Genomic DNA, 19,455 nt, shown 5'->3' on the forward strand with positions numbered 1-19,455 from the left:
TCCCTAGCTCAGGTTGCCACTGGTTTGCTACCATATTACCAGCAGGTTACTTCACCAAACATTCCCAACATACTACATATAATCAACATGTTGCCTGAATCCCGGTATTTCACTTACGTAATTACTTCACCAAACATTCCCAACATACTATAATGAACATGTTGCCTGAATCCCGGTATTTTACTTACGTAATTACTTCACCAAACATTCCCAACATACTATAATGAACATGTTGCCTGAATCCCGGTATTTTACTTACGTAATTACTTCACCAAACATTTCCAACATACTATAATGAACATGTTGCCTGAATCCCGGTATTTTACTTACGTAATTACTTCACCAAACATTCCCAACATACTATAATGAACATGTTGCCTGAATCCCGGTATTTTACTTACGTAATTACTTCACCAAACATTCCCAACATACTATAATGAACATGTTGCCTGAATCCCGGTATTTTACTTACGTAATTACTTCACCAAACATTCCCAACATACTATAATCAACATGTTGCCTGAATCCCGGTATTTTACTTACGTAATTACTTCACCAAACATTCCCAACATACTATAATGAACATGTTGCCTGAATCCCGGTATTATACTTACGTAATTACTTCACCAAACATTCCCAACATACTATAATGAACATGTTGCCTGAATCCCGGTATTTTACTTACGTAATTACTTCACCAAACATTCCCAACATACTACAATGATCATGTTGCTTGAATCCCGGTATTTTACTTACGTAATTACTTCACCAAACATTCCCAACATACTACAATGAACATGTTGCCTGAATCCCAGTATTTTACTTACGTAATTACTTCACCAAACATTCCCAACATAATATAATGATCATGTTGCCTGAATCCCGGTATTTTACTTACGTAATTACTTCACCAAACATTCCCAACATACTACAATGAACATGTTGCCTGAATCCCGGTATTTTACTTACGTAATTACTTCACCAAACATTCCCAACATACTATAATGATCATGTTGCCTGAATCCCGGTATTTTACTTCCGTAATTACTTCACCAAACATTCCCAACATACTACAAATGAACATGTTGCCTGAATCCCGGTATTTCACTTACGTAATTGTGGCCAGGTTGTGAGTTGACTACCACAATCATTATAAACAATAATTTAAAAGATGAACTAAGAGCTTGCTTTAAAAACGTAAAGAAATCAGAAAAAAATTGAAAGAAATCACACCCAGTGCAGCTAGGCTACGTTTCACTTTAGAGATTATTTAATTTTGTACGAGGTGTGTACTACTACAGAAGGTGCGGTACCAACTTGAAAAACATGACGTCACTCTGCTGTACTGGCTACCTTATTTTCAGACTTTCAGAAGCATTCTAATCTAATCAGATGTATGTCTACCCCCCAAACAGTACATACATAAGTTATCATCCAAATGTATTTTTGTGTTTAGTGAACAAAGTTGGAGTAAAACACTGGTCGCTCTTAGCCCAGGCTCCTCTTTCCTAGCTGAATTAGAATCTTGAAATAAGGTCATTATCAAGCAAACATTGCAATCATACCAAATATTGCAATCATACCAAACATTGCAATCATACCAAGTATATGCACGACAAAAAAGCAATAAACAATCCGTCTGCAAGTACAATGTAGACTCTACTGTATCAGGAAATAGTGGTGAACCTTCAGTTATATATAGCAAGTCAGTGACTCAGTAATGGTGAGTAGCTGAACAGACTGTAAAACAATGTATGAATATCGTCACAGTGATGATGGCAAGTTACCAAGTCACATGTGCAATATGCATTACATCTCCCACCTAAATATAGTATTATGTTTTAAAGTAACTGCGAGCAGGTCATCACAATTTTATTGTGATTAATGTAACAAATTACAGAGTGAAGAACTGGAACTTGGAAGAGCCCGGAAGAGAATTAACAGAAGACAAACTTTTACTTCAACGATATGTATAATTATTATATCATATAATATAAAGGAAGCATCTGAGACAGATAATCAACACCTATTGGCCTACGGTTATCAGTAACGAGAACTTATATAAGAGATGTAATGTCAGTCCCCTTACTGAAATGATCAAGAAAGCACGATGGAAGATGCTTGGGCACGTTCTCAGAAGCGGTGACGACACTCCCGCTTTCTTATCTTTTAGATTTGCATGTTTAGGATGTCTTGACTACAAAGGAAGGAGGGGCAGACCTCGTTCAAATTTATTTGATTTATTATTAAAAGTCATTATGACAAAGAATATTATTGTGATTGTAAATAAAAGATTTAGTTTAAGTAATTTCAACGATTTAGTGTACAAAGCTCATGATAGACGCTTATGGAGAAGCTATGGGTGAGTCGAGACTACTCGGCCACTCGATTTTATGATTTATTTCCTATTATCTTGTGTTTGCTGTATATAGTTGATTAATAATATAATATATCAAACTAAAGAATACATATTAGTATCTTAATCTTTTTACTGTTCATTCCTTGTAATGAACTTGAAGCGGTTAGGAAAACTAATGATAAAATTTCTACGAATCCTTTTTACTCCCGCCGGACAAACGTTCAACCAAAACATTTCCTTGTGTTTAAGCTTTTATCTGTTTGTGTAAGGACATGATCCGTCTTGCTAGGACCTGATTGTGATGTTGCAGGCTCTGGATTATCTCTGCTTGCTTATCTATTGTTATCTCTAGTTCTTGATGTGACCTGTTGATAAGATGTTCAGGTTAGAGTTTATTTTTAGAATTAAAAGCCATTAAAGTGTTAGATTGTACTACTCAAAATAGTGTTCTATATTCATTATAATGTGTATTTTAATAAGAGAAACTCATCTCAACCGCCAATTTCAAACTTTTTTCACTGTAGAATGTAGATACTGTAAAAATGAAATTGAAAAATCATCTATTAAAGTATTAACAATCTAATAACACCATTCGAATGCTGAATATCCGCCAGATATTAACTGAGAATCAACGTTCCATCTTTGGAGCCACAGTACTCAAAAATTATCAACAACTCCATATTAAACATAAATTTGCGTTTTGTAACTCCATCGTGTTCAACCTCAACACACATTTCACTGCTCTAAAGAAGCTTACAATTAATTTCAGAATGCATGCTCACATGGCGCTATAGTACACAGTGGGTTTCTCTTCATTGTCATTTCTTTGGAAGGTAATGCTCGGAGTTGTCATTATGTGTTGCCGTAATATAATAGCTATATTACAATTAATGTAATAGTAACATTACGAAATGTTATAGTTCTCTATAATATAATTACAACACTACAAATCTATTACATTTATTGAGAATACGAGTATGACGTAGAAATGTCGATACATTTATTCAGCTATACATTTCCATTAGAATCTGTCTTCACTGAGTCTATTCAGAAACAATCAGAAATTTGAATGAAAGAACTATCAAATCATAAGACACAATAACACGACACCACCAGTTCTCTGTAATAGAGATTATATTGGAGTTTGGTGGATCACAGATCACCCTTTCTCCTCAGACAATACAGGCTCATTATATGATATGTACTTATAAGGCCATTACTCAATACAAATATTATGTGTAACGTTCCGAGTTATTATTGAAGCATTTTTAATGATAAGTTTTTAACTAATATTCTGACTTCTGAGTTTAATTTTTAGAAATAATGTGGGAAATGGCGGGAAAGTGACATTTCATAGGCCTATGATATTATATTAATACTATACTGCTTCATTTCATCAACACCCTCGTTTTAAGCTCTCTGCCTTGACAAATGGGCAAAGAATGAATAACCCACCTACCATCACCCATTACTCTATTCTATAATCATGTTATAAAATTTAAACTGAGGACGAGTAGTTTTTAATATGAGATATGATAATTGATATAATAATATTAATTAATTAATCAATATGATATGAAAGGTATTGCGTTTTACTGACCTGCTGAGACCAACTTGTATCTGTATTGGAGACGCACTCTCTTTCAGGTACCTCTCCATATCGGGAAGAATGTGAGATTTGTTGAACTTAATAACGGTGGTGACATAATAAAACACTACTGGTAGTATGATTACTGTCTGTACCACTGAGATTATTACCTGCAGTAAGTTACCATGTTACAGGTCATACTGAGGTTTTAAACATATTGATCCAAAATTAATGGAAATGTTAACCCCAACATTTAGGAATCTAAACCATCATCATTAGAATCAATTATAAGCTGGTCGAAAATTCATTGTCAAATTACCACAAATGGATCTAGAATATTAAATATAAATCTTACCATGAAGAGTTGAGGAGTAACTTTTTTCCAGGGCGGTGAGGTATCACCCCAGAAACCAGCCACTAACAGACTAATTGCACAACCTGCAGTAGAATTTAGTTATTATATTGTCAATACCATAAATTTCACAGAAAAGTTGAAAAAAATTAAATTACCACAGCACAGTATGGTAAGTTATGTTTGAGTTTTACAAGTGAGGGTAAAGAAGGAAAGGTCACCTGAAGACATAACATAGCTAGGCAGCCGTCTCATGAACTTTGTGCCGGTATAAAATGAGACATAACCATGTCTTTTATGCTTGCTTGACATGCGGTGTATTATCCTGAAAGAAAACTGTCTCTGCTTACCTGCTTTTAAATGTTCAAAATTAAAGTTTAAGCATTAAAACAGACAAACTGTGATGCATGATGAATTATGCACAGAAGTTTGATTGCCAAGCACTGCACTTTGCAGTAAATTAAACATTGCAAATTGCAGAATCAGGAGAAAAAACATGTTTAAGTTTCAAGGACCAGCCAGGTGCCACTGCTACAAAAATCTTCTCAGTTTTACCATTACCCCATATTATGAGAGAGTCAGATAGATACAAGTACAAAGAAATTATAATTCACAAACCTGTCTAAAATTGCAGTTACAAGCCAACAAAAGCTCTGCAGTACCAGGAGAAAGTGGAAGGGTAGAAAATGAGCTGACTTTATTGGAGCGATACTTATATTGAAGTCAATGATATCAACTTGTACTAATACAGTAATAGTACACTGGCAAACCTGGAAGGTATTTCTGCTAAAGTGATCGAAGATCAAATTATGTGAGAATGTTTTTTCTTGATGTTCATTGTTCATTTTAATTACAACATTCTAATTCGAGTTGCAAACAATCAATTAGAAACCGTTAAGGTCTTACCACTAACACCATGATAAACAGAGAGGCAATGTAACCATGTAGTTTTCTAAATTCTTTTCCTTTTCCAATCAGAGAGAGATCTAATGTTGAACCAGTTTGAGAGCTCTCAAGCTGGGCCTCAATGTTTTCCACTAAACTAGCATCCATGATTGCTGCCTAATCAATGATGATTTCTCATGAATACGGTTTATTCAAAAACATAATTCTATAACAACTACATTTTCTATCGAATGGATTGAAGGTATCTTAATTTGAGCAGTCAAATTGATTAAAAAATGTATACCAGTCACCACTATTTATTTGCAACATACAATTAAAGAATTAAGCACTAGGTGACTGAGCTAATATGGCCAACGTATGCACACTGACTTTAGGCCCACCCTGTATTGAAGCATCTTTTGAGATCAGATAAACCTCAACTTTCGTGTTTTGCAAGGACAAATTGGCAACTTCGTGAGACTAGGACATGACATGAAACTTGGCACAGGTTTTTTAGGATGAATACTCAAAATTGTTCTGAGACACCGCTTTTTGTGTTGAGGCAAAAGGAGTACTAAATGCAACATCCTTATACTAATAAAATTCCAAGATATTCTTGTGAAAAGATAACAATATTTGCTTCAGCGCTCGATTTTCATACGACGGTGTAAATTGATGATAAAATGAGCGGCGCCGCGCACCTAAAATTTAATTTTTTTTCTGCGTTTAATTCATTCTCTACCGATCATGTCACAGCCTACCGCACACTCAAAAACAATCACTCCAAGTTACTTCGAAAGAAACCCGAGTATCGCAAAACCACCAAAAGAGGACTTTCTTATTCACAACGGTTTCAAGAAACGAATTCCTCCTCAATCAACACAACCCATCGGGAGTAAAATATTCACACCACACGTCATTACTAAAACTTTGAAATGTAACTTTAGAGAATATTGGGGGTCCTGTATCAACACTTCTCGGAAATTAGAATTTTATCGTGACCTAAAATCCAAATTTAACAAAGAGTATTACCTAGATAGTGTCATTAAATATGCAGACCGTGCTAATATCACAAGACTGCGGATCAGTGCACATCGACTCGAAATTGAACTTGGCCGATATAATCAAACTCCTCGTGACGAGCGAATATGCTCCTGGTGCAATATAGTCTTAGGTTCTGGTATTATTGAGAATGAAGATCACTTCCTTAACCATTGTGATCTTAACGCTGCATCGAGGCGAAAAGTCCTAGACAAGATCCAGTCACTCATATCAAATCCAATCAAACCGTCTGCGACATCTTATTCTGTTCACAATGTCATCCCTGGAGCAAACGTCCTCAAATTCATCAGCAACAACAGTGAAATCATTGAACTTATCACGAACGAAAGTCAAGTCCACCTCACGAGAGTCGTTGCTAGGTTTGCCACTACGTGTTTTAACAACCGCAAGAAATTTGTTGACTCTCTGGCCAGTACATGAACAGTGAACACTGAAAATCACTGTACCCGCTTTTGTTTCTTTTCGCGCAACGACGAGTGCAAACTGCAAAGTGACCTGGCTCAAGCATTACAGCATTACCAAGGCGACTGAAAACAAAATATTCTATGTCAAATCTTTATTTTTCACTTTAGTTAAGTTATATTAATATAATAAATTCAAATCTTATGATATTGTTATTATCTTAACAGTTACTAGTACTATTGTAGCTCAAGATTTTAAATTTGTATTCCTTGTATTCCTTGTATTCCTTGTATTCCTTTGTATTATTTCCACATTTCACAGTAAAAGGTATTCGAAAATATTTGCCCGTGTTAAATAGCATTAAATTACCTTGTATCACGTCGTGACCCCGGCCCCATTGCGCAGGGAGACTAAAGTGCAAAGAAACTGCTGCTAACTGCTGCTAACTGCTAGCAGTTAGCAGCTGCTAACTGCTCATGCTGCTGACTGCTGCAGGCTGCTATAACTGCTGGTAACTGCTGCAAATGGCGCGCACGTGACAGCAGATTGTGCGCACGCGCAGAAATCTTAAATTTAGAACAATTTTTTAAATTTTCATGAACCAACGTGAAACTTGTCATACGTTGTATCCAAAAAACCTTACCGCCTGCTGGGCTTGCTAAAGGTGATAGATTTTCAACAGCACGTTTGGCGTCGCGCGTCACATCGAGTTTACCTTTCACACGCTGCATTTAGTTTAGTTCGGTTTAATTCAGAATCTAAGTTGTCCCCAATTGTGCTCCTGGGGAGCCTCCTTTAAATTTACGGGACGGACATTTTGTTGAAAACCGGAAGGTTCTATTTATTTTACTTTTGGAGATATTCTCCGGCCGGTAGGGTTTGCTGGGTATGACCCGCCGCGCACGTGTGCGCGGCTCCCCCTGTATCGTAGAAACTCTACAGTGAAGCGACAGTGGGGGTCACCACGTGATACAACGTGAAACAAATTTATATTTATACATTCCAAAATTACTAAACTCTCGGAGAGAAGCTTATATTCATTACTTCGTATATATTATACTATTTATATTTGTTACCTCGTTTTTACTATTCTGAAACTAAACTCTGATCTCGTCAAGATCTGCTAGGCAGGTCAGGCCTTCGATCGACTTTGTCTATAATACTGAAATGTTACCTGAGGACCCCAGGCTATTATGTTCATTAACATAATAATGTAATAACGCCGAATAAAGATTTGGCGGAATGACAGGCTGAGCGCGGCCCAGTAAACTGAAATGTTATTGTAACTTATATACTAAGAGGTATTGCAATCAAGATTTTTAGCAATCAATCCCACTGCGAGCTCTTCACTTGTGACGTCACATGCGCGTCTACTAAAACATTCTCGCGCGATACATTTTGATGACGAGTTATTTCCTTCTGTTTGTCACAATTTCGGCCGCGCGCTGCACAACATTACCCGAAACCGCGCATCAAGTAATGAATTAATTCATATCGTTTAATAAATTAAAGATAACAGCTAATGAATAAAATATTCGAAACGCTTTTCAGGTTCAAATTATACTAAAATTCGAGTAAAATGTTGATTGTTTTGTGTCCCATTGAAAATACTATTTTAAAATTTAAAATTATTGTAACTTTCTCACTGCTGAGCGGTATTTAGCCTTTTGTTCCGCCATACCTTTATTTTTAATGTTCATGTTGAATGTGTTTATAATTTTTGACAACTCAAGGCTCAGATCACTACCGAGGTCTTTAGGTAATAATTAACAAATACTGAATATCGAAGAGTTTATTTTTTATATTACTTTTCGACCCGCCAATAATCGTTTAAAAAATAAAAACTGTTTATATATTATAAGGAATTTTGACCATTATATATTAACGTGGGTCATCGCCATTTTAAAAGTGTTTTAAATTGTAAATTAAAGTTACCTGGTTTAAAATCTTTTTGACATTCAAATGGTTCATGGATCTCAATTTTAAATGCTTATTTTTCTTTCACATTTCAAGGTTTCAGGCAATTTCGGCAAGTAAATATGAAGAAAAGCCTCACATATAATGCATTTTAATACATTACAATATGTAGAACTTTTTATAATCAAAATCTTTTTATAATAATATCATAAGAAATCACAAACCATTTCTAAAAATTTTCTCAGTATACATTTAAAAATTTACAAACAATAGATTTTCGCGCGCAAACATTTAAAGGTATTTCATGGTCGCATTTGGAAATATTTTTACCCAAAAATACTGTTCGATAAAATTTATTAGCATTTTCAGTGAGAAGAAAGTTTTGAATTTAACAAGAGTAGCACATTTTGGTGGTGAAAAACACTCTGACAATTGGCGTGTGCAGTGCGCGCGGTTAAAGGCATAACAGATCGAGCGCTAGCATTAGCAAAGCATTTCATTACACAAATGTGAGAGACCATGTTCCGATATCCTTTCTGTTTTGTTCGTAATTTACTTTTATCTCCCGTAATGTTATTTAAAGTAGCTATCTAACCATGTAATTTAACAGGTCTCATCAATGTTTAATTTGATACAGCAGTTTTTTCATGGGATCTTGTTATCCTAACTATTTTGTTTTCCTACTCGTTTTTTACTTTCAGTATTGGTTTTCCGATTTGGAACTGCACAATTGTACAACTGACCACTTAACTCATCATCCAATGGAAGTGTGAACACATTTACCCACTACGGATAATTAATTTATGGTTCAAACATATTTATGGTTTATGCACTATTTTAACGTGTCCTAAGGGTACTCATTTTAGATAACAGTCATTTCAGTACCTCTGCTAAAAAAATTTGTGTTTAATCTCTTGCTTGATATATACATGCATTTTTATCGCTCTACCCTTTATTATTTTCCTGAACTATTAATTCCGAACTATATATTTCAGCTTGTAAAGAGGATGTTATTGCCCACGTTAAGGGGCCTGTTAATAATTAACTAAATTATTAGATATTTTAGATTAGATAATAATAATAATATTATAACTTTACTATCACCACAAGAAGCTGACATGTTTATAGATCCAGACTATGCTTAGAAAGAGTTGCCAAGATCACCCCAAAGATCTTCTAATCAAAGATGCTCTCACAGGATGCAGATGGTTTGTCTAGCGAGACTTAATTTTGGATTATAACATATACAAGCTTTTCACATGATTTTGATTGGTACAATTATAGATAAGCGTAAATATAATGACAATCAAATTCAGCCTGAAACGAAATGAATGAGAAAGAACGCCCTGTTCACCGAAACAACATTAATGAACTTGTCAACTATGCAGGTAACTGTGCTATTTTTACTATTTATTGACAATCTCTCAATTGAACAAAAAATTCAATTTAACAATTATTTAAATGTCAATTGGGAGTCCTATGACTTAATGCACCTATTTAGAAGGTGAATAAATTATTGTTTGTGGTTTTTGATACAGCCTACTAAGGACATGTGTTTTAAATGACACTAAAATGACGTGTCCTGACACTTGACAGTGAAAGTGAAATGACTAGTAAGTAGAAAGTTTTGCACAGCAATGTTAACTGCTTTTGTTAGGAAAATCCTTTTGCGCTTAGGAAAAACGCTTATCTTTGTCATCAGAACGGTCAGAATCATTGAAGGCAGGACCTTTGCCAGATTCTCGAGTATTAACTAAGCCCACTAAGATTTATATCTGCAACAGGAACAATTCGGTGGTTAGAATCTTAGATGATTGGTAATGCTGATATTGACATAAAAAATTAGTAGCTCTTATGTTGAGTGCGGTGTGGCAGTCACAACAGCTCCATTAGTAGCACTCCAATATTATTATTTGTTTTGACCCTTATATGAACGTAAATAAATGCTTAAACTAAGGCTAACATTCCCATGGATAAAGAAATAGACGCTTAAATTGCTCACAACCATTTAAATTGCTTAAAATTTAAATGGTTGTTAACTTGGATATTTTGTGCAGTTGAGAAGTTATCCCGAAGTTAATTTCGTAAGCTTTTAAATTCTCCAATTAACTAAACCTTTAATTTAAATTATCTTAACCGCAGGGTTTTAGAAGAAACAAGACGTAGAAATCTTTCAAGCGAAGATCAACTATGCTAAAATGAAGCACAAATCCAGTGTGGTGGAATTGGATCGTTTGAAGGAAAAATATCTTATGCCTGGTAATTATTATAATTGATAGCCAATTAAATCGATTTTTAATTCATTTATGCACCTTCTTCGCTTTATCTGAATCTAGATCACTACATCTGGTCTCAGTGGTAAATTACCCTAATGTATTGTCTCAATAACGTTTATAATTTCGAACCATATTCGGAGGAGAAATTTGGGGCAGTTTTTTGCTTGTACTGATTTTATCGAATTGTAACCACCAGACTTTACATCATGCCGTATGTACCTTGAAGAACTTACAGAAATCACGTATCTAAAAGAGAATGATGTAGAGGGGGATGATTAGTAGTTAGAAATCGGATCGCTGTAGCGGAAAAAAGCTAACCCTAGCAAAGAGTGATTTTATAACCAAATTCAGACAATTGTCTCGCCCATCTCCTGACATTTTAGGGTTCTTAACCCCTATCACCCATGAACCGGGTGCTTCCGGATTTATACCGAAACCCATATTGGAAGAAAACACCCGATCTACAACTGCAAAGCACATTTTAATAACTTGAGCACAAAACTTGTTAAAAAAAGACCAACAATTGTTCCCCAATTTGGTATTTTTCCTCACGCCGCGCGTGCAACCAAAATGACCGATTTTTGTCAATATCTTAACGAATAAGCATTAAAAGGCTTATATTGCTTTATAAGTTGTATATAAATATGATGTTTGCGGTCATTTTAAGCTAGAATTCAAGTCTCTACGACCTTCCTAGTTCAAGTTACCAAAATTCAGTGCCATTTTTGGTTCGCTGAGCCAAAAAATAGTTTTTTGCCAATGTCTATAAAATGAAGCACTGGAGACCTTATGTTGCTTTATAACTTGTGTCCATTAGTACAAATGACCCTCTACCATACCAGATCGATTTCAAGTCAGTCAAGGCAATAGGCATAAATGCGGCTACAAGGGCATGTTTCCAAAACGGACACAAATGTTTCCACGAGCTCAACTACTCTGACACCAAAATGGAAACATTGCCCAGAGCCCTTTCTGAACATGCTAGACCCACCAAACTTCTCAGGGACACTCGTGGTATCAACATAAATCGATCCCAATCGGTTTCAGTTCATTTTAGGCGATTCTAGGAGAATGTTCATTTTTTGTTCATTTCGTTCATTCTATGAACCATAGAAATATTTCACAGGAAGCTTAAAATGTTAGTACTCAAGCCACTGTATTATACCAGGGCAAATCCAACTCTGTTTACGGACATATACGGGTAAACCCCCCCCCCCCCCTAAAATGTCACCCACCCCTTAGACGCCACTCTTGATTGATTGGATCCCATCTTCTTAGAAAGTATCTTACCTAATCATTTGTAACTCCTAAACATAAAAAATATCATTCAGACCCTGCCACATCCTGAAATTGAATCTAAATGATGCCATAAGGGCATTTTTTTCACTTTGTACGAATTTTTTACTTTTGAAAAAAAGCGCACAATTTTATAACTCTGGAATTCATTAATATTAACTCAGTTTTGGTCTAGGATAGTGATAATTACATATTTTAGCAACTTTGTACATATGACTGGAGATATGGAAAGTTATACATTACTCAATATTACTACCCTCCCCTAAAATGTCAACTGGCCGCCCCCTAAAATGTCATTTTATCAGATTCTGGCTTTGAGACTACAAGCACCATAAAATGGAGGTACCAGCCTATTAAACATCATATTTAGCATCTAATGGTAATATTGGAAAGCTTTGGCAGCTCAAGGAATTAGTTTTATTTTATTAATCGCAATAAAAATCCCCTAAAATGTCTAATTATCCCCCCTAAAATGTCATTTTAACCTGATCAAATTACTCAGGCTTTTCCTAAGATGCAATGGGGGGGTACCAATGGCATAAATGGCATAATGGAGAATTGGCCAAGCAAAATTTCCATTTATGCCATGAAATTTCTATGCCATTTGACGATTTTTATGCCATTTGTCTCCATTTTATGCCATTCGAAATATGAAATTTTAAAACTTTGAACTGAGAATTTAATAACGAATAGTCTGCACCCCACTAGTACTGTCCACCTTTATCTCTATTTGTTGTACTGACCCTGGTCATTAGAAACACCCCTAAAAGTTCGTTTTTTGACAAAAAATTTAAAACTTCTGTAATTTCATTTCTGTTTTAGTTACGCATTTGATTTTTGGTATGCGTATAGAAAATCGATACGGCTTTAAAATGAGATGTTCGGCGACCTCCTAGCTCACTCACTAGACTCAGTAGGAGTGATTTAACTGCGAGGGACAATTGAGGCTAACAAATTAGCCTCACCACTTTCAAAAAAGAACTTTCTCATGTTACGTCCATGATATCCAAGTTGCAAGTATAATCCATAGTGATTATACTTGATCGAGATCTAAGCTTTAAATATTCGAGGTGAAAATGAGGCTAACCACCTTTTGAGAGGGTGAAATGAGGCTAACAAGTATACTTTTGTGTATATTTTCGAGTTGGTTCGGTATTGTGACTATCTAATATGTCAACAATAAAGATTGATTCATCCTCTTCAAACTCAACATTTCAGAAATCGCCGAGTCTACTTGTAGGAGGCCAAAATGAGGCTAATAAATAATTCGACCGCATTTTAACTTTAATGTACGGAAACAGGTTAACAGCTCACACGTACCGTTACTTGATATCCATGTTGCACATGAAATTCCTTGGGATTATATTTAATCGGTATTTAAGCTTCAAATATTCGAGGTGAAAATGAGGCTAACCACCTTTTGAGAGGGTGAAATGAGGCTAACAAGTATACTTTTGTGTATATTTTCGAGTTGGTTCGGTATTGTGACTATCTAATACGTCAACAATAAAGATTGATTCATCCTCTTCAAACTCAACATTTCAGAAATCGCCGAGTCTACTTGTAGGAGGCCAAAATGAGGCTAATACAAAAATTCGACCGCATTTTAACTTTAATGTACGGAAACAGGTTAACAACTCACAAGTTACTTGATATCTATGTTGCACATGAAATTCCGTCTGATTATAGCTTCAAATTTTCGAGGTGAAAATGAGGCTAACCACCTTGTGAGAGGGTGAAATGAGGCTAACAAGTATACTTTTGTGTATATTTTCGAGTATGTTCGGTATTGTGACTATCTAATGTGTCAACAATAAAAATGTATTCATCCTCTTCAAGCTCAACATTTCAGAAATCGCAGAGGCCAAAATGAGGCTAATAAATGATTCGACCGCATTTTAAGTTTTAACTTTAATGTACGGAAACATGTTATAGCCCACTATAGAACTTATAATTGTAGCCCGAAGGTTATTGACTATTGAGACTTTATCGAAACTTATGTGAGGTTGGATTGAGGCTACTTTCCCTCCTTGAGGCAAAATTGAGGCTAACAGATACACTACGCAGACAATTGTCACTGTGCCAGCTGTCAAGTAGTTGCTGAGCAGCAGCAGCAGTTAGATGAAGAAAATGAAGTTGAGGAAGGAAATGTATTAGAGCTGTTGGCTAGAGTAGGCCCCTTACTTCTATGGAGCTCTCTGGCCAATTGCTCTGGCAATGCTCTCCATGGGGCCATGTAATATCACATGATCTGATATCAAGCCAAATTAGACTCTAAACTATAAAGTATAATAAAAATGGAACTGTTTGAGAAAAAACATTTTTCGTTACTTGGCAAGAGAATACTTACTCAGCTGTCAGCATAACGAATCAGACGTACCTTGATCTTATATGTACTTGTGACGGTCTTGTTTTGTATTTAACTCTGCTGAAGAAGCAATTCCCTAATGCTGAAATCGTCACTTATTACCTTGGAAGTGATCAGAATGAGCAGCTGTTTGCATTTATTCGGGTTTCTTTTTCATCTGGTCGCTCAAGAAATATGGATGCGATAACTATGGCCCATGGAATGGAGAGAAAGAATGTGTACAGTGCTTTATCATTACATGAAGACACATTTGCAATTGCACATGCACGTGAAAGTACAGTTTTGTATCCTACAGTTCACCTCAAAAAGGTTAAATCTACAGGCCAGAAAGCAGAACGAGTGAAATGGACTGGTGGTATGATAAGCCTAGGCAAGTTGGCAAAAACGCTGGACAGGGCATCGAGGGACTGCATTCGAGAAGGGAAAAGAAACAATTTCCCTGTGTTCGCCGCAGTCGCAGATCCTGAAGAACGGAGTGGGAAGCCAATCGTCCATGGCCAAGAACTTTCTTGGGAAGCTGTAGATGATGAAGCTGGATGCCTCGAGGATGAGGACGACTTAGCTTATGAGGTAGAACCTGGAGTTGATGATTGTGATGATGGAGAAACGATATCAACAGATAAATATGGAACACTATCCTTCCGGTCTTTTGAGACACTCACGCTCAATGGAGGAAGAAGCACTTTATAGCTTTATCAACAAAATCTCGTCTTTCAAGATTCAAGGGGGACGCGTTTGGAGTGTCTTCTGATGTTCGCATATACAATCAACCTGAATGCGGATGTTCAACAGTTTTGAAAGCTGGCAGTACAGAAACTCTTAAAGTCTTCAAATCTCAGCAGGACTTTGCAACAGGAGTGGTTAGATTTATTTCTTACAAGTCATGCCCGATGAAGTACTACTGCCAGGAACATAGCCTAATCAATGGATCTCCTAATGTTTGGCTACTCGTCGAAGACAAATACATCAGATGCATTGTTCCTTGACATTCAAAATCGTTGTGTTGTCAATGTTTGTATTCTTGAATAGTGAAATGTTTGGTATATATTTGATATAATACATTTCTATTTTCTTTATTTAGTTATTTGTCATATGAATCTTTGACTTTAACGATCATTCCAAGCGTTATAAAGCATGAAACATGTCTCTTATTCAAGTACTAATAGTATTTGCGAATCTAAAGTCATCCTAAAGGTCAAATATGAAGACCTAAATTAATGGCATAAATTGGCATAAATGGAGAATTGGCCAAGCTAAATTTCCATTTATGCCATGAAATTTCTATGCCATTTGACGATTTTTATGCCATTTGTCTCCATTTTATGCCATTGGTACCCCCCCGATGCAATGCATACTCACATTTCGTTAATAGTTGATGTTAATAATTAACAAGTGCCAAAACAAGAGCTATTATCGCACACCATGCGAACAAAATATAAATTTGACATTTTAGGGGAGAAAAAAAAGACATTTTAGGGGGCATATCATAGGTTTACCATAAACTAGTAAGTACCAAAAACCGTAGTTTTTGACATTCAATTTTGCTAAAAGCAGTCAAATCTAGTCTATAGAGAAGGTCAGATCGATTACTGGGTTGGCTTAGTTAACTACAGGTCACTAAAATTGCCAAAATGCAGGATGATGTTAAAAATCCCAAAAAATGCAATTAAAACATGCAATTTGCACAAGGTTAAAATCACATTGAATCCATTTCTTTTGTGCCAATTGTTAGTTTATAACTAGATAATCTAACTCTAGATATCTACAGGTGTTAATTTTGTTGACTGAGTTACTGTTTTGCCGTAAGTTCTGGGTATTCAAAAAAAAGTCCCCAAAATGTCACAAAAAGTAAATTGACTAAATTCCACCATTTTTTTCAACAGAGAGAAATTCTAGTCTACACAACCTGTTTTACCTGAAGTTTTAGGGGTGGTGCACGTGACATTTTAGGGGGTGATTACGGTTTTGAGGTACTTCCTTTAGTGAGTGAATGTTTTCAAGTAGCTTAATGTTTTAATAAGACAAAACAAATAGTTCTAGTGACAAAAGATAAATCAGGCCTCCTGTACATTTTGTAATTATCACACATATAGAAATGACATTTTAGGGGTGGTGTTTTAAAACGAACTCCATTTCAACGTCAAAAAAATTGTACCTTATTCTATTTTCAAATTTCCAAATCTTGGCAGGCTAGAAAAAGATTTAGATATTATTCCTAGACACTTCAGAACCCTGTAAATTTAGCCCTAACTCTGCAATCTGGGCCCCAAAAACATGTTTCCAAATCGGACACAAATGTTTCCACGAACACGGATTAATCTTATGCGGCGAGCGCGATCTGTTTATACTGATAAAACCCCTAAGTGTCAACAACTTTGAAAGATTTTTAGCGCCGCGCGGTAATACACGCATTTACAAATTTTTACCCCCCTCCCCCCTTCCGTAATCAACCGTTATCAAGACCCAACCCCCCCTCCTGACAGCAAAAGTACGTAATCATGGCCTGACCCCCCCCCCCCCCTTGATTATTTTCCTAGAAAACACTTTATCTACGTTTCATGCTACCCTGATCATGCTATGATGATGAGCCGAAATCATTGTTATGATATCCGGCCAAGCAACTTCTAAACTACTTACTACTGCAGGGTGTCAGAATTATTGGCGTGTTTGAAATTTTATGTGTATTTTATGACGAAATCAATATTTTTCGCCGGGTCATAACTTTACTTCTGAATATCTAAATTACCAAATTCAAAAACTGGTCTGTAGATAATCGTCTGAACTATTTCTTAATTTCAGAATTTTGTGTTGATGTACCTCAAAACCCATAATTTAGGCCGTTATTTAAAGGGTCGATTCCATACTTGGTTAGATTTACGAAGGAGTAAGAGATTTTGTGTAATTTTTTTTCGGTGAATTTTTTCTGAAATTATTCTTTAGACTAAAGTGCACAGCTCTTCAGGCGATAGCGAAACATATAGAAAACTATAGATTTTATAAAAGCTTTCTTTCTCCTCTAACTGACGCAATAAAATATAGTCAGGCGGACTCATCCCGGAATTCAGGGTAAGCAGCCGAAGGCTTTAAGTCCAGTAATCCAAATTTTTCTCTTTCGTCGTGATTATCGACAAAATTAAAATTCTTTCGGACTTCATTTTTAGACTGAACTGTAGTATGAAGGATTATTCCTTGAATGATCAAGACTCCATAGGAAACTGACACTCAGAAGTCAAGTAATGATCGTTTCTAAAAGCTTGGGTAAGCTAAAATTTTACGCAAAATTGTCTACGCGCCAATAATTATGACACCCTGCTGCTATTATAGCCGGATATTCGATAAATTTCTAAATTTTATCACTATCAGAGTGAAATTGAGTGGATTTTGAATTAAAATATTGTCAAATTGTTATTATTCTAGAGGGTAAAAAAGAAAATGTTGATTACGTAATCAACGACCAAACCCCCCTCTATGTGTTATGATTCATGTTTGACTATTAATAATAATAATTTTCCTCAGGAGACGTACGTGCGAAAGACAAAATTTGCCGTTACGGCAGTAGACAGTTCTAGCTAAGAAAGCAGAGTTCAGAGCAGAATTGAAGCAGAAAGCTGCCGACCAACATAAACACCTCTCAGCGCAGCAATACAAAACAAAAAAAGGTGGCACCCAATCTATTCACCCAACTCCTGACAGTACATGGAATCACCCCAGACAATTACAGACTTCCTCTGGCGTTTGGTCTTCTCCCTGGAAAGCGGCAAGAACACTACACAAACCTACTAGAAGAACTGGATCGCTTTGGACCTTTCCATCCAGACACCGCCCTTTGCGATTATGAAGCTGGGCTACGGAACAGTGTCACTGCTGTCTGGCCCGGGACTACTCTACATGGCTGCTACTTCCACTTCAAACAGGCTCTATGGAGGAACTTCGCTCGCTCCGACCTTGTTCCGGAGTATCAGGTGGTTGGATCCGACATCCGGAAAGCCTTCCAACGGATCGGAGCTCTACCTTTCATCCCTCCTGGTGACGTCCACTACGCATGGCAGACCCTTAGAGTTAGACCTATCCTCTCCGCAGATATGGATGTCTTTACATTATACTTTGAGTCCACGTGGATGGGAACACCAAACAGACCTGCTCGCTTCGATCACCTGTCCTGGAACCAGTACGATTGCTGTCTAACTGGTCTCCCACGCTCTTTGAACCTTGCAGAAGGATGACATAATGGTTTCCGCAGCCTCGTCCAGTGTTCAAATCCTACCATCTGGAAATTCCTTGAAGCCCTCAAACTAGAGCAAGGACTAACAGACCAGAAGATCACGGATAGGCTGATGAGAAGACCTCCACCCCAGAGAGCTGCCAAGTGGATAAGGTACGACTCCCTTCTGGAATCCTTCATGCAAGCCTACAATAACCAGGAGTACGAAGTCATTGATTATCTCTCTGCTGTTTTTGCTGCACTATGAATTCGACATTTGATTATTGATATTAACGGTTTTATGATATTGGTATTTAGTTATACTTTCGATTGTACTATATTTCAACCTTACTGCTAGGTTATTTGATCATTGTTGAACTGTGTTTCAACGATCAATGCTTAAATTATTAGAATCTTCAATTATGTTAGGCTTGAACTACTGAACACAATAGAGAATTAGATAGTCAGCCAGGTCTGTAATGATTCCATTTTATCTGCATCATCCGAAAGTATTTTGTACCTTTTATTTGTGATCTTCATTGACACAATATTTGTATATCCATAACCCTGTAACACGAACAGTTTTAATATCAAAACCGAGTCTTAACTGTTAGGTTATTTAAAATAGCTGACATCGCTTTCGTAATTGGTGCATCGTGTGACCACCCAGACCACGGAGAGGAGATCTCTGTCATTCCTCTAGCAAAGCAGCCAGTTTATATTGAGAAGAGTAGCCCCTGATGGGTGGT

At 36.3% G+C, this 19,455-nt stretch overlaps 1 protein-coding gene and 1 long non-coding RNA gene across 2 annotated transcripts; one reads left to right on the top strand and one right to left on the bottom strand.

Annotated features, from left to right (window-relative positions):
* Nucleotides 1-357: 357 nt before the first annotated feature.
* LOC134822004 (transmembrane protein 192-like) lies at nucleotides 358-5,357 on the bottom strand. The gene is made up of 6 exons (XM_063832838.1): nucleotides 5,206-5,357; nucleotides 4,918-5,069; nucleotides 4,521-4,624; nucleotides 4,303-4,385; nucleotides 3,960-4,117; nucleotides 358-2,724 (listed from the first exon to the last, which is right to left on the bottom strand). Exons 1-6 carry the CDS (start codon nucleotides 5,350-5,352, stop codon nucleotides 2,604-2,606), a joined length of 765 nt encoding a protein of 254 aa, XP_063688908.1. The 5' UTR covers nucleotides 5,353-5,357; the 3' UTR covers nucleotides 358-2,603.
* Nucleotides 5,358-9,673: 4,316 nt separating this feature from the next.
* On the top strand, nucleotides 9,674-19,064 carry LOC134822005 (uncharacterized). Its single transcript, XR_010161101.1, has 4 exons — nucleotides 9,674-9,773; nucleotides 9,882-9,953; nucleotides 10,708-10,824; nucleotides 18,022-19,064. It is a non-coding gene; the product is annotated as an uncharacterized LOC134822005 (long non-coding RNA).
* Nucleotides 19,065-19,455: the final 391 nt, after the last annotated feature.

This window comes from Bolinopsis microptera, chromosome 10 (assembly GCF_026151205.1).
Source record: "Bolinopsis microptera isolate Bmic1 chromosome 10, MBARI_Bmic_1.0, whole genome shotgun sequence".
Lineage (NCBI taxonomy): Eukaryota > Metazoa > Ctenophora > Tentaculata > Lobata > Bolinopsidae > Bolinopsis > Bolinopsis microptera.

What these genes read in the sequence shown, in the direction of transcription:
- LOC134822004 (XM_063832838.1), bottom strand. Translation starts at nt 5,352, where the DNA reads ATGGATGCTAGTTTAGTGGAAAACATTGAGGCCCAGCTTGAGAGCTCT. An exon ending in TAGCTATGTTATGTCTTCAG is followed by an intron (nt 4,386 to 4,520) that starts GTGACCTTTCCT and finishes ATTCTACTGCAG; the next exon opens with GTTGTGCAATTAGTCTGTTA. An exon ending in TTACTCCTCAACTCTTCATG is followed by an intron (nt 4,118 to 4,302) that starts GTAAGATTTATA and finishes AACTTACTGCAG; the next exon opens with GTAATAATCTCAGTGGTACA.